At 34.4% G+C, this 17,053-nt stretch overlaps 1 protein-coding gene across 3 annotated transcripts in view; it reads right to left on the reverse strand.

The window, feature by feature from the left end:
- CFAP44 (cilia and flagella associated protein 44) overlaps window positions 1-17,053 on the reverse strand; it is a 152,267-nt gene that overhangs the window by 54,160 nt on the left and 81,054 nt on the right. For all 3 annotated transcript variants that reach the window (XM_045502061.1, XM_045502062.1, XM_045502063.1), the window contains 2 exons: window positions 10,995-11,191; window positions 9,202-9,376 (listed from right to left, as the gene is read on the reverse strand). In XM_045502061.1, the coding sequence (XP_045358017.1) occupies window positions 9,202-9,376; window positions 10,995-11,191 (372 nt within the window). The remainder of the gene's footprint in view (window positions 1-9,201; window positions 9,377-10,994; window positions 11,192-17,053) is intronic.

A 17,053-nucleotide genomic window follows, 5' to 3' on the forward strand; every position in this document is an offset into this window, starting at 1 on the left:
ATTTAATAAAGCCACAGGATACAAAATTAATATGGAGGCATTTGTTGCATTTTTATACATTAATAACAAATTATCAGAAAGAGAAATTAAGAAAACACTCCGTGAGGATGTAAATGAAAAGAATTATCACGCACTCTTGGTAAGAACGCAAATTGGTGCAACAACTGTGGAAAATAGTATGGATGTTCCTCAAAAAAAATAGAAATACCTTATAATTAAATAATTCCACTACTGGGTATTTACCCAAAGAAAACAAGACACTAATTTAAAAAGATATAGGCACCCCTAAATTTATTGCAGTATTATTCACAAAAAAAATTATGGCAGCAACCTAAGTATCCATCCATAGATGATGGATTAATTAAGTGGTACCATATATATAAACACACACACACACACACACACACACCACATACAAGAGAATATTACTCAGCTATAAAAAAGAATGTGATCTTGCCATTTCCAACAACACAGATGGACCTAGAGGGTATTATGCTAAATGAAATCAGTCAGACAGAGAAAGACAGATATATGATTTCACTTCTATGTGGAATCTAAAAACCAAATGTACAAAAAACAACAAAAAAGCAAAAACAGGTCCATAAGTACAGAAAACAAACTATGGTTACCAGAGCAGACAGGGGTAGAGAACTGGGCAAATAGGTGAATGGGAGTGGTAGGTACAGGCTTGCAGTTATGGAATGTATAAGCTACAGGGATGAAAGTTACAACATGGGCAATATAGTCAATGGTGTTGTAATAGTGTATGGTGACAGATAGTAGCTACACCTATGAGCACTGCATAATGTATAGAGTTGTTGAATCGCTATGTTGTACACCGGAGTGTGTCAACCACACTTCAGGTAAAAAATAAGGATTAAACAGAATTAGCATATCAGACCCAGCAAATCCACTCCTAGGTATCTATCCAAGAGAATTGAAAACACATGTCTACACAAAAATTACACAAATGTTAACAGTAGCAATATTCATAGTTGTGAAATGGTAGGAATAACCTAAATGTGTTTCCACTGATGAACTGATAAATATGACATGGATTGTTTATTATTCATAAAAAGGAATGAAGTATTGAGGTACCTGCGTGGTTCAGTCAGTTAAGTGTCTGACTCTTGATTGTTGGCTCAGGTCATGACCCACAGTTTGAGAGTTCAAACCCTGCCTCAGGCTCTGTGCTGACAGCGTGGAGCCTGCTTGGATTTTGTCTCCCTCTCTTTCTGCCCCTCTTCCCCGCTCTCTCTCTCAAAATAATAAACATTAAAAATATTATTAAAAAAGAGGAGTGAGGCATACATGTTACAACATGGATGAAATAAAAAGATGTACTAAGTGAAAAAAGCCAGTCACAAAGACTACAGAACCCATTATATATATAATTTCCAGAATAGACAAATGTATAGAGACAAAAAGCAGTTGCTTAGGGCTAAGAATGGGAGTTTGTGAAAATGGAGAGTGAATGCTAATGAGTAGGGTTTTGTGGGGTGGGGGGCAGATAACGATATTAGAAAATAGTGATAATGGTTATGAAAGTCTGAATATACAAAAAAAACCACATTGAATTGGACAGGAAATGAGCAAATTGTATGATATGTAAATTACATCTCCATAAAGTTGCTATAAAAAATTAGGAAATACAGATAAGAAAAAAGAAAAAAAAAACCTGTAAGGTCCATAATCCTATCACTTCCAAATTATACTGTTGCCCTATGTGCTTTTTCATTAATAATATAGTGTAAACATCTTTCCATGTCAATTAACCCACCTCAACATAAAACAAAAGAGAGAGAGAGATTGAGTCTAGACCAGGGTGAACATCTCCTACATGAGAACACACTCCATAAAGACTGGGAGAGATGGCTGTTTTATATAATGTGCAGAAACCAACACATGGAGTCAAGGACAATGAAGAAACAGAAAAATATGTTCCAAAACAAAAGAACAAGATAAAACTCTAGAAAAAGACCTTAATGAAATAGAGAAAAGTGATTTACCTGATAAAGAGTTTAATATAATGTTTATAAAGACACTCACTGAGGTCGGGAAAACAACGTATAAACAAAGTGAATATTTCAGCAAAGTGATAGAAAATATAAGAAAGCACCAAATAGAAAACATGGAGGTGAAGAATACAATAATTGAACTGAAACGTTTACAAATGGTGTTCAACACCAAACTAGATCAAGCAGAAGAAAAGATTGATAAAGCCAAAAACAGAGCAGTGGAATTCATCTAATCAGAGGAGCAAAAGAAAAAAGAATTAAAAAGAGTAAAGATAAGTTAAGGGACTTATGAGACATCATCAAACAAATTAATATGCACATTATAGGGGTCCCAAAAAGAGAAAGGTGAGCAGAAGTCTTATTCAAAGAAAGAATGGCTGAGGGGTACCTGGGTGGCTCAGTCAGTTGAGCATCCAACTTCAGCTCAGGTCATGATCTCACAGTTCATGGATTGGAGCCCTGCATCAGGCTCTACACTGGCAGTGAGGTGCCTACTTGTGATTCTCTCTCTCTCTCCCTCTCTCTGCCCCTCCCCAACTTGTGCTCTTTCTCAAAATAAATAAATACACTTTAAAAATTAAAAAGAAAGAAAGAATGGCTGAAAAATTCTTTAACCTGGGGAAAGAAATAGACCTCCAGATCCAGGATGCCCAGAAAGTTTAAAACAAATAAATCCAAAAAGACCCATGCCAAAACACAGTATAATAAATTGTCAAAAATTAAAGACAAGGAGAAAATCTTTTTAAAACAGCAAGAGAAATACAAATTTTTACATATAAAGGAAGCCCTATAAGACTATAAGATTTTTTAGCAGAAACTTTGTAGGCCAGAAGGGAGTGGCAGGATAAATTCAAGATGCTAAAATTAAAAGACTGTCAACCAAAAATAACCTAACAAGCAAAGTTATCCTTCAGCATTGGGGAAATAGAGTTTTTCAGACAAAGAAATGTTGAAGAAGTTCATCACCACTAGCCCAACCTTTTAAGAAATGCTAAAGGCATTTCTTCTACCTGAAGTAAAAGGACACTAACTAGTAATAGGAAAACATATATAAGTATAAATTTCATTGATAAAGGCAGTTATATAGTTAAATTCAGAACTTTAATGTTTTAATGGTGGTAGGTAAATCATTTATCAATTTAGTATAAAGGTTAAAAGACAAAAAATATTAAAAAATAACAATAACTACAATGATTTGTTAATGGATATATAGGGTAAAGATGTGAACTGTGATATTAAAAACAAAGTGTTGGGGGGTGTTAAACATACAGTTTTAACATGTGTTCAAAGTTGTTATCAGGTTAAAATACACCAATATGTTTTATGTTAAGTCTCACAGTAACCACAAAGCAAAAACCTATAATAGATACAAACAACATAAAGAGAAGGTATCCAAGCATACAACAACAGTGAGGTCATCCAGGCAAAAAAATCAATAAGGAAATATGGGACTTAAATGACATGTTAGACCAGATGGACTTAACACATATTTACAGACATTCTATTCAATAGTAGCAGAATACACATTCTTAAATGCACATGCAACATTCCCTAGGATAAATCATATTAGGCCACAAAACAAGTCTTAATTTAAGAAACCTAAAATCATATAAAATATCTTATCTAACCACAACGGTATAAATTAGAAATCAATTACAAGAAGGAAACTTTAGAATTCATAAATGTCTGGAGATTAAACAATGCACTCCGAACAACCAAAGAAAACATCAAAAGAGAAATCAAAAATGCCTTGTAATAAGTGAAAATAGAAATACAACATACCTAAACTTACAGGATTCAAGAAAAGCAGTTCTAACAAGGAAGTTCATAGTGATAAATGCATACATCAAGAAACAAGAGAAATCTTAAATAACCAATTTAATCTTATACCTCAAGAAACTAGAAAAAAAAGCACAAAGTGAATGGAAAGAAGGAAATAACAAAACTCAGAGCAGAAATAAATGACATGAGATTTAAGAGATAGTAGGAGAGATCAATGAAACTAAGAGTGGGGTGTTTTTTAAGATATAAAAAAATTGACTTTTAGCTGGATTCATCAAAGAAAGAACTTAAATAAAATCAGAAATCAAGAAGGAGATATTACAACTGATACCACAGAAACACAAAGGATCCTAAGAGACTACTATGAATAATTATACACCACCAAATTGGGCCACCTAAAGAAATGAATAAGTTCCTAAAAATATACAACCTATCAAGACCAAATCATGAAGAAACAGAAAACCTGCGCAGATCAATTACTAGTAAAAAGATTGAATCAGTAATCAAAAACCTCCCTACAAACAAAAGCCCAGGACCATATGGCTTCAATGATGAGTTCTGTCAAATATTTAAAGAATTAATAAAAATTCTGATCAAACTCTTCCAAAAATAAGAAAAGAGGAGGGAAGAGTTACAATTTTTTTTAATGAGGCCAGCATTACCCTGATACCAAAACCAGACAAGAATACTACAAAAAAAAAAAAAAAAAAAAAAAAAAAATTCCAGCAATATTTTTAAAAGGAGAATACACCATGATCAAGTGAAATTTATCCTAGAAATGCTGATTTAACATTTGATATCAGTAACAGTGACTCACAATATTAAAGAATAAAAATTTTAAAGCATATGATCATCTCAGTATGCATATAAGAATTATTTGATAAAATTCAATACTTATCCTTGATAAAAATAATAAATTAATTTTTTTTCGATAAACTAAGAACAAAAGGGAATTTCTTCAATCTGATACTGTGCTTCTAAAGAGCTGATATCACATTTCATAAAGAAAGACTTAATGTTTCTCCTTAGATTAGAAAAAAGACAAGGATGTTTTTACCCCACCATTTTTATTGTACACATTGTACAATATCATTGTACATATGCATTGTAGTGCATATCCTAGACAGCACAGTGAGTCAAAAAATAAAAGACAGAGATTGGAAAGGAAGAATCTGTTTTACTCACATACAACATGACCATGTTCATAAGAAAGAAAAAAGTTACTATACCTAGTAAATGAGTTTAGCAAGATCACTGGATTAAGATAAATATAATAAAATCAGTGGAAAGAATTTCCACCTCTAGGAAGATGGAATAGACTTACATATTCTTATTTTTCCTGGTGAGTGCAAATAAAACCCCTAAACATTATATTTAAAAGATAAGAAGTGGGGCGCCTGGGTGGCGCAGTCGGTTAAGCGTCTGACTTCAGCCAGGTCACGATCTCGCGGTCCGTGAGTTCGAGCCCCGCGTCGGGCTCTGGGCTGATGGCTCAGAGCCTGGAGCCTGTTTCCGCTTCTGTGTCTCCCTCTCTCTCTGCCCCTCCCCCGTTCATGCTCTGTCTCTCTCTGTCCCAAAAATAAATAAACGTTGAAAAAAAAAAATTTAAAAAAAAAAAAAAAATAAATAAATAAAAGATAAGAAGTTTCTGAAAAGTGAAAAGAAGATAGACTACAAAGAACCTTAGGACCCAAAGAAGTATATGATGGTAAGATCTCTAGACTTTCTTTTTGCCTTATATATCTCCACTTGGAGCTAAAGAAAATAGCAACTAGAAACACCATGGGGTTTAGACAATAAAAGCCCAACAAAATCTTGCTCTTCCTAGCTACAGGATCAATAAAAGAAAAGAATAGTAAGACCGAAAACTTTTAGATAATAAATGCTCTGAACTCTAGCCACACAGCACACATACACACAAATGTGGCCTACCTCCGCCCTGCCAGCAAATGTCAAGTGGGGACTCTACACTTTTACCACCACCAGGTTTTAACAAGGCAACACAACCCCTACAGGGATGGTGTTAAAGGTGAGCCCTGGGAACAGGACTTCATCTCATTATGAATATAGAATATATCCTGCTAAAGTCAGAGAAAGCCAGCTAAAACTGAATGTATAAATAAGATTCAGAGTCTCATAACATAATACCCCAAATGTCCATATTATAATAAAAAATCATTTGTCATACAAAGAATCAGGATTATCTTAACTTGAATAAGAAAAGACAATTACTAGTTGCCAACCCCAACATGATAGAGATGTTAGAATAATCTGGCAAGGATTTTAAAGCAGCCATCATAAAGTGCTTCAACAAGTGATTAGGAAGATGCTTGAAACAGATGAAAAAATAGAGTCTCAGTAAGAAATGAAAGATATAAGGAAAAACTAAATAGAAATTTTAGAACTGAAAAGTACAGTAACCAAATAAAACATAATGAATGGGCTCAACACCAGAATTAAGGATACAGAGGAAAGAATCAATGAATTTGAAGATACAACAATAGAAATTACCCAATCTGAACCCCCCCCAAAGACACTACAAACAAATAAACAACAAAAATTAAAAAGAAAAAAGCACACAACGCCTCAGGGATCTAACATTTGTGATATTGAGATCCAAGAAAGGAAAGAAAAAGAGGACAGGGCTTCAAAAATCTATGTGAAATAATAGATGAAAACTTTCCAAATTTGGTCAGAGATACAAGCATACAGATTCAAGGTGTTTTAATGAATCCCAAAAAGGATAAATTAAAAGATGTACCAAGACACATAATGGTCAAACTTCTGAAAACTAAGGACAAAAAAAAAAAAAAAAAAAAACCTTGAAAGCAAAAAGAGAAAAATAATACCTTATATGAAGGGGGGAAACAATTTGAATGACAGAAGATCAATAAGAAACCATGGAGGCCAGGCCGACAGAAAGAAGCACAACGCTTTTTGCATGTTGAAAAGAACTGTCAACACAGAATTTTATGTCTAGTAAGAATATCCTTCCAGAATGAAGACGAAATCAAGCTATTCACAGATGAAGAAAAACTAAGAAATTGTCACTGGCATACCAACCCTAAAAGAATGACTAAAGGAAGTTTTCTAACCATAAATGAAATGATAGAAGAGGGAACTCTGGAACATGAAGAAGGAAGAGATTAAAATGTTAATGGTGAAAATATTGGCAAAAACATTTTACATCTACTATTGTCTACGTTATGTTTAATGTTTAAAAAACCGTGACACTGTCTGATGTAGTGCTAAAATGTGTGAGAAAATATTTATACAATTATATTATAAACAAAGGAAACAAGCGGCAATGGGAGGTGTAACGAGATATAAATGCAGGTAAGGTTTCTACATTTCATTTAAGCTGATAAAATGTCAACTTGTGGACTGTGTTGTGTGTACATAATGTAATACCTAGAGTAAATGCTAAAAAGCTGTACAAGTGATATTCTCAAAAACACTATAATCACTTTGAAACTCTAAAATATTCAAGTAAACCACAGGAAAGCATGAAAAAGAAAACAGAAAACCAAAAACAGAGAACAGAAAACAAAATATAAAATAGCAGATATAAGCCTGAAATATCAATACTAACATGTGTAAATACATAAGTAAATACATGTGTAAATCATATAAGTGTAAGTGGCTAAATACACCAATTGAAGAACTGAGATTAGCTGAGTAGGTTAAAAAAAAACATAACTCTACTATATACTGCCAATAAAACACCAACTTCAAACCTAATAATATAGGTAGGCTGAAGAGCATGAAAACCGTTCGAATACTGAATTCTTTCCCCCTAAGATCGGATACAAGTTATAGATGCCAGCTTTCCCTGTTTCAGCATTATACTGGAAATTCTAATGAGTCCAACAAGAAAATAAAGGGAAATAAGGCAAACAAATTAGATTAGAAATAAAATTGTTCTTATTAAGAGATGACAAGATTGTCTACACAGAAAATCCTAAGGAACCTACCAAAAAACTCTCAGAATATGACACTTCAGCAAGGTCACAGGATACCAGATAAACATACAAAAATCCATTGTATACTAGCAATGAACATGCTTTGAATAACAAAGCACAATATCATTTACAATTGCCAAAAGAGCAAACTGTTTATGTCTAATTCTAACAAAATATGTGTAGGACTGAAAACAAAACACTGATGTAAGAAATTCAAAGAAGATCTAAATAAATGGAGAATTATACCAGGTCCATGTATTAGAAGACTCAACATAATAAATACATCAGTTCCACCCCCAAACTGATAACACAGGTTAACACAATTTCTATCATAATTCCAGCAAGACTTTATTTGTAAATACAGACAAGATTATTCTAAAATTTATATAAAAGGCAAAGTAACTAGAATAGTTAAAACAATTGAGAGGACCAATTTTAGGACCTATTACATAGCTACAGTAATCAAGACAGTGTGTTATTGGCAAAGGGATCAATGACACATAATAGTCAAATTATGAACCCAGAAGTAGACCTACACAAAACGCCCAGCTGATTTTTGACAAAGGTGCAAAATTGCAAAACAAATTCAATGGAGGAGAGAGAGAGACTTTTCAACAAGTGGTGCTAGGGAAATTGCACATCCACAGGCAAAACAAACAAAAACCTAAAGCTCATACCTTATACAAAAATGAACGCCAAATAGATCATAGACTTAAATGTAAAATGTAAAATTATAAAACGTTTAGATAAATAGGAGAAAATCGTTGGGAACTAGGCCTAGGCAGAGTTCTTAGACTTGACACCAAAAACAAGGTTCATAGAAGGAAAAATTAATAAATTGGCTTTAAAAAGATAAAAACTTTTGCTCTGCAAAAGACCATGTTAAAGGAATGAAAAGACAAGCTACACCCTGGGAGAAAATATTTGAAAACCACGTAACCAACCAAGGACTGATATCTAGAATATATGAAGAACTCTCAAAACTTAACAGTAAAATAGTAAACAATCTTATTTGAATATGGGCAAAAGACATGAAGAGATATTTCATCAAAAATATATGTAGGTGGCAAAAAAAAATGTAAAAAATGTGCTTGTTAAATAAAAGTACTTCATGCCAGAGTTTTTTTAAAGTCAACTTAAGATGACTAGACATCTAAAAATGAAAGCTAAAAACTATATGTTAGAAGAACATAAGGAAAAATAACTTGTTGGGATTGAAAAGAATTCCTCAATCCTTAAAAAAAAAATCCCTGAGTGTATTCACAAAATGGAATTCCTGGACCCCAAACCCTAAGAATCATAGAAGTTCCACCAAGGTATCACCACTCTGAAAAACCCAGCTGATCTGTCTTCGATATCTCCATCTCTGTTTCTATTCAAAAATATTTTGGAACTCATATTAAAATGAAAGAGTTTAGGGAAAAAAAAAGAAAACTTACAGTTCCTCCCATTCCTTTCTTCGCTGCTGAATCTTAAATTGGGCCCTTTCAGCTTTTAATATAAGTTTCCTTGTTTTCTCAATTTGATTTTCCACCATAATTTCACTTAGGGTTTTAGGCCGAAATTTCTTCCCTTTGTCTATAATTGATTCTTCTGGTACATTAATACTCTCACCTGTACAGAGAGTCAACATTTTTCTTTTATTTGTTTTCAATTTTTTTGAAACATCAAAATGAAATTCTCAAATATGTTTTAAACCTGCCACATTAAAACAAACAGAATACACTGAATCTGTAAATCACATTATTTGTTAAACAACTACCATGAATTCAATCCCATAATATGTATTTTAGAATATCAAAATAAAGAGATATAAGTCATGATATTTGCTCTAATGTACATTACTGAAAAGTTGGCAAGATAAGACATATATCAAATAATTTGAAAACAAGGTAAATAAGGAGGGGGCACTGATAGATATACTGGGAAATTGGGTAGGAACGCTTGTGATATGGTGGGAGAAGGAGGAATCAGCGAGTCCTATTTGACATATGTAATTTGAGGTGACCTATAGTGATTACAGTGGTCTGTGGCCAATTAAAAAAGTAGTCAGGAACACACAATCAAACCTATGATTTAAAAATTTTTAAATTAAATATCTACTGAGGCAATTTCTTAATTCATGTTCAAGCTATGGAGAAATATACTCTAGAGATACTTTGGGGGGAAAGTTAAATAATAATATGGGATGGTCATATAGTTATAACTCACCATTTCACTTTTCATATTTCAAATATACGGTAATATGGAAAAGGAAGAGTTTAATGTGGCTTGGGTGGTCATGGAAAGACTTTATAACAAAAGTATAATTCAATCTGGAATCTCTAAAAACTGGTAGAATTCAGAGAAGAGAGGAGTGAATTGGTCATTCCAGTCAGAGCCTGGGTCTAAAAGTATCTGGCATATTTAGGGAGCATTAAGCAAGACAATAGGCTAAAAACACCAGTAGAACAGTATGAAAATGCACTAGGAAACAATTTGTAGGAAACAGAATAGGAATATACTGTGGAAGGATTAAATACCAGGATAATGATTTCAGAATTTATCCCAGAGGCAGAAAGGAGCCAGTAACGTTTTCTCAATAAAGAGGATAAACAGCATTAATGTCAGTACTGTATCATGGGCACTAGTTGCAGTGCCTTTTATTTATTTTTGACTGGGCTCTACAAGTCATTCCCAGAATTCTTGTCCTCCTCTTACTCATCTGCAGTCACCCTGAGGGCAGTTACAACAGGCAGGCCACAGAGATTAAGTGCATTTCACACCTGAATTTTCAGCTCATCATTCTGTTTAAAGCATAAGCACTTAGAAGCTGGTTTGAAATGCTCTACCCCCACTCTCTGGGATGGAGCCCAAGAATCTGTAAAGAAACACTGCCTAGAAACCAGCAACTGGGGAAATCTTAGATTTAAGAAGAGTTAAAAGCAGGAAGTAAGAAATTAGCAGCATTAGGTATTCTTTACCCACTTCAGTCACATAACCAGGGTGGGTTTTCCTTAGCAGCCTGCATCAAAGACCTGGTGTGAAGCATTTGCTGGAGGAACATGGCCTGTCATTCTCAGCCAAACCACTCACATCTAGCTCTCTTGATTATTATCCAAGGGAATAAGGAAAGGGAAATAACAGAGTGAGCTCAAGTCACCAGAAAGGGCTTGAAAGTTCTGCCCATAAAAAGATTATTCAGTTTTGAAATCTTAATAAAGATTGAAAGACTTTCTGTCATTTAAGCTACCTGTATCTTTCTGGCTATCCTTTCTTCCAGCTCCCTCTTTTTCAAATCTCTCCAATTTGCTTGTTCTTCTTTCTGATTGACTTGGTCGTTTGGACTTGGAGTACTTAGAGGGCTTCACAAGCCTATAGGAGGATATCTTGTGATCACTTTGTATGGCGTGAACCACAACTGTATCACTTTCCAATGAATCACGAAATCTGAAAAAAAAAAATAGAACAAGTATTTGCGATCATAGCCATTTTAATCATTTAATTATACCATTTTAATCATTTTGCATGATTAAGTAATAAAATAGGACCACAATAACTATGCTTATAAATGATACTATATTGTGTGGATCCAAAGTTGGAAAATGCATTAACCAACAAGAATGTGATAGAAGTTGCATAGGACTTTGTTAAAGAGCAAGTAGAATTTTCTAATTAAAATATTAAACAACTCATTATTAATCAGTATATAATGCCATTGTTTGGCTAATATGTAGAAAAACAAAAATTTTTCAGGTACAATTTAATGGTAAATGGATCTTAAACTGTAAGAAAATATACTCTACTGCCTGTTATCTCATGAGATATCTATTATCATATGTATACATATATATCTCACATGTTACCCTATTTGCTTCTATAAAAAATATTAAACTTAAATTCATATTACTCTCCAGTTCACTTTTCTTTTATAGCCCAAAGATATTTGTTCTTTATGAATTAATGCTTAATTCTTGCTATGTTTTTGTCACTGGTTCATAATTATTTTCCCATCTTTTAATTTCAGAATTTAACTTATGTATATAGTAATTATTCCTAGTTTATCTTTCTTACTATTTTTCTAATTCAATCCTTTTAACTCTATTTCTTCTTTTAAAATGGCTTACTATTTCTGATTTTCCCTTTTCCCTCATAGCATAGTACCTTTCTCATCACTATAAAACTTTATTTTCTTGCCCACTGGAGTTTTACTCTTTAAATTTTAGTCTTTTCATGAGACACAGATAACATGAAGGAAAAATATGCATGGTTTTGATCCCATAAAAATATAAAACTTATGCACAGTTAGAAAAATGTGAACAAAGTTTAAGGCAAATGGCATTGGAGGATAAAGCATTTGCAATATGTATAAAAGAAAAATACAGAAGTAGTGAATCAAATTAAGAAGAAAATCAGAACTCAAAGGAAAATGAACAAGGAATCTTCCTCCAAAGATTAAATATAAATGAACTATAAACATACGAAAAGAAAGGTTCAGAAGACTAATCCTCTGAAGAACATCAGTGTGTGAAAAGAAGTGCTTAACTTCACCAATAATCAGAAAAAATGCAAATGATTTAACTGAGAGTTATCACATTTGCTCTATTAGATTGGTGAAGATGAAAACACTGGTACTACCCAGTGTTACTCAGTGGTACCACTTTATTCTCTCCCCTAATCCCATCAGATATCTAGATAGTGTGTTTCTTTCCATATGTTTGTTGAAGATGCAAAGCTGAGGAAGGAGGATGCAGCCTGGAAGGGAACGGAAAGCCAGGAATTAAGGAAACAAATATTTGAGGGACAGAAGACTGGGGAGGAAGAGCTTCCACCTGACAAGGAGGAGGATGGGCAAATTGGGTCCTAGAGCTGTGGGTACATATTTCCTGCTTCCAACAGCCTCTGGGGAAACAAAAGTTCCCAAGGATAATGGTTGCATGTGCGTTCGATTCTGGGAACGGGGTTTCTGGCCTCACCAAAAACTGCCTGCTCCAGCAGAGCACAGAAGCCATAGAATCAAACAAATGAAAGAGGCAAGCAGCCTGGGACAATGAGCTGCACTGGTTTGAGTCAAGATTCATACTTGCAATATATATACACTTACAAATACAGTATGCATATTTATTAAAGCCAAACATAGGATACTATGTCGAAGGTTCTTCCTGAGAGAACTTATAAGGTACTTTCATCTCTTGATAAGTAGTCATCTAGATACCATTCCAAGATTCAAATATTCGTAGATTTAATATCAGGTAACAAGCCATGAATCAAAGAGCAGAGTTTCAGAGAAGAAACTGCTGCACAGGAAGAGAGCTCTGGAGATCTGCAGACGTCTCTCTTCTAGCCTTCAGGTAATTACTGATCACCACATGCATGTAAGGAGTCTACCTGAGGCTGGGGAAAGAATCACCAGAAGAGAACACAGAAAAATCCCCAGACCTCACACAGGTTGAAATAGCTTGTTTTCCCACAAGCCCAATAATACATGGGAATAGGATAGAGCACTCAGGATTTTGTCTTAGTAGTGAGGAAAAATCGGCTGCTTGACCCCCACTAACACAGATTAAAAGCAAGCCTCAAAAGCTCAGACTACTTCTAAGTAACTTAACTGAATCCCAAAACAAAGTTCAAGAATATTTAAAAGTATAAAAAATATCGAGCACCCACATTGTGAAATTCATAATGTCTGGCATCCAATCTAAATTTTTCAGGAAGGCAAAGAAGCAGAAAAATATAACACAAAATAAACAAAAATTTTCAATTAATAGAAACAGACCCAGAAGGCTGCCTATCTATCTATCTATCTATCTATCTATCTATCTATCTATCTACCTATCTATCTAGCAGACAAGCACATTAAATCAGTTGTTATATTTTATATGCTCAGGACAGTAGAGGGGAAAGCATGAGCATATGTTTTTTAATGCTTTTTTTTTTTTGAGAAAGAGAGACAGAGCATGAGTGGGGGAGGGACAGAGAGAGAGAGAGGGAGACACAGAATCCAAAGCAGGCTCCAGGCTCTGAGCTGTCAGCACAGAGCCCAGTGTGGGGCTTGAACTCACGAACCGTGAGATCATGATCTGAGCCAAAGCGGGATGCTTAACCAGCTGAGCCACCCAGGCACCCCAACATGAGTGTATTAAGGTAAACAAAATCCTTACCTGTGATACTAGGAAATCAGTAAGTGATGATTAATAAATTCATAGAAATACATTATTGAGATGTATGGTTGTAACCACTAGAAGAGATATTAAAAGTGTATTCTTTTCATGGTCTATCATATTTATGGATTGAAAGACTCAATATTTATTTCTAAAATCTATTATGTTGAAGTTGATCTATAGATTCAATGTAATTCAGTCAACATCTTAGCAGGGTTTTTTGATGAAAATTGACAAGTTGATTCTATTTAAAGGACCTACACAGTATTGAAGGTGAAGAACAAAGCCATAGGATTTACAATCTCAAATGTCAAGAATAATTAAAAGTTCTGAGATATATTATATATATGTATTGACCTGATTTATGACAAAACTATCAATGCAATCTAGTGAGGAAAGGATGGCCTTTTCAACAAATGATACCAGGCCAATTGAATATCCATATAGAAACAAATGACACATGATGTCCATCTTAAACCTCTCCCCAAAAAATCAATATAGATAATGGCAAAACAATGGTGCTTTTAGAATAAAACATAGGAGAATTAGTTCATGAATTGGGAATTGGAAAATATTCCTTAGTTACAACATAAAAGCATCAACCATAAAGGAAAATATTGATAAAATGAACTTTATCAAAGTAAAAACTTCTGCTCAAAAAAAGCCACCATTAAAAGAATGAAAAGGAATACCACAGATTAGAGCAAGAAGATATTTTACATGCATGCACACAACGTGTCATATATATACAGTGTCACAAATACCTGTGTCATTTATCTACAAGACAAAAGACTCCTATCTAGGAGATGTGAATAACTCTTACAATCCAGTTTTAAAAATGAACCAAAAAACTTCAAAAAATACCTAATAAAAGAAAATACACAAATAACCAAGAAGTATAAGAAAAGGAGCTAAAAATAATCACTCACCAGGGAAATGCCAATTTAAATCACACTGAGATACTATGATAGAATGGCTGAAATTTAAAGAGATGAGAATATCAGGTGATGGCAAGCATGAGTGTTATGATTGAATTGCGTCTACCCAGAAAGATACTTTGAAATCCCCCAGTCAATCACAATGTGACCTTATTGGAAATAGGGTCTGGACAGAGGTAATCAAGTTGAAATGAGATCATTAGAGTGGTCCTAATCCAACATGTCGCTGTGCTTATAAAAAGTGGGGACTTGGACATGCACAGAGGGAAAATTATGTGGGGAAAACAAAGAGAGATAACACCACATAAAGGCAGAAGATTTGGAATAATGCATCTATAGGAAGGAACGCCAAAGTTTTCTGGCAAATCACTAGAAGCTCAAAGAGGCATGGAACAGATTCTCCTACCCAGGTCTCAGAAGAAACTAATAAATAGTATTTTTCATGGAACTAGAACAAATAACCCTAAAATTTGTATGGAACCACAAAAGACCTCCAATAGCCAAAGCAATCTTGAGAAAAAACAACAAAGCTGGAGGTATGCCAATCCCAGATTCCATGATATGCTACAAAGCTATAGTATGGTACTGACACAAAAATAGACTCATAGATCAGTGGAACAGAATAGAAAGCCCAGAAATAAACCCATGCTCATATGGTCAATTAATCTTTAACAAAGGAGACAAGAATACACAATGGGAAAAACAGTCTGCTCAGCAAATGGTGCTGGGAAAACTGGACACTACATGTAAAAGAATGAAACTGGACCACTTTCTTACACCATACACAAAAATAAACTCAAAATGGATTAAAGATCTAAACAGAGATCTGAAACCATAAAACTCCTAAAAGAAAACATAAGCAGTAATTTCTTGGACATCACCCTCAGCAACATATTTATGGATATTTATCCTGAGGCAAGGGAAACAAAAGCAAAAATAAACTGTTGAGACTACAACAAAATAAAAAGCTTTGTACAACAAAGGAAACAATCAACAAAACATAAAGGCAACCCAGTGAATGAAAGAAGACATTTGCACATGATCCATCCGATAAGGGGTTAACATTCAAAATACACAAGGAATTTATACAACTCAGCACCAAAAAACCCGAACAGTCCAATTTAAAAATGGGCAAAGGATAGGGCACCTGGCTGGCTTAATTGGTAGAGCATGTGACTCTTAAACTCAGGGTGATAAGAGTTCAAACATCAAGTTGGGCATAGAGTTTACTTTTTTAAAAAATGGGCAGAGGACCTGAGTAGATATTTTTTCAAAGACAAAGCGATGGCCAACAGACATGAAAAGATGCTCAACATCACTAATCACCAGAGAAATACAAATCAAAACCACAATGAAATATTCCTTCACACCTGTCAGAATGACTAGTATCAAAAAGAAATAACAAGTGTTGGTGAGGATGTGGAAAAAAGGGAACCTTCACATACTATTGGTGGGAATGTAATTTGGTGGAACCATTGTGGAAAACAGTATTGAGGTTCCTCAAAAAAATAAAAATAGAACTACTATATGACCCAATAATTCCACTACTGGCTATTTACCCAAAGAAAACAAAAACTCTAATTTGAAAAGATATATGCTATGCTACAGCAGTAGTATTTGTAATAGCCAAGATATGGAAGCAACTCAAGTGTCCATTTATAGATGAATAAAGAAGTTGTGGTATGTGTATATTACACACACACACACACACACACACACACACACACACACACACAATGGAATATTACTCAGCCATAAAATAGAATGAGATTTTGCCACTTCCAACAACCTGGATGGACCTTGAGGATATTATGCAAAGTGAAATAAGTCAGACAAGAAAGACAAATGCCGGGCGCCTGGGTGGCGCAGTCCGTTAAGCGTCCGACTTCAGCCAGGTCACGATCTCGCGGTCCGTGAGTTCGAGCCCCGCGTCGGGCTCTGGGCTGATGGCTCAGAGCCTGGAGCCTGTTTCCGATTCTGTGTCTCCCTCTCTCTCTGCCCCTCCCCCGTTCATGCTCTGTCTCTCTCTGTCCCAAAAATAAATAAACGTTGAAAAAAAAAATTAAAAAAAAAAAAAAAAAAAGAAAGACAAATGCCATAGATTTCACTTACATACGGAATTTTTTAAACAAATGAATAAACAAAAACAGACTCAAATACAGAGAACAAACTGGAGGGGAGATGGGTGGGTGGATGGGCGAAATAGACAAAGG

The sequence above is a fragment of the Leopardus geoffroyi genome, chromosome C2 (assembly GCF_018350155.1).
Source record: "Leopardus geoffroyi isolate Oge1 chromosome C2, O.geoffroyi_Oge1_pat1.0, whole genome shotgun sequence".
In the NCBI taxonomy this organism is placed as follows: domain Eukaryota; kingdom Metazoa; phylum Chordata; class Mammalia; order Carnivora; family Felidae; genus Leopardus; species Leopardus geoffroyi.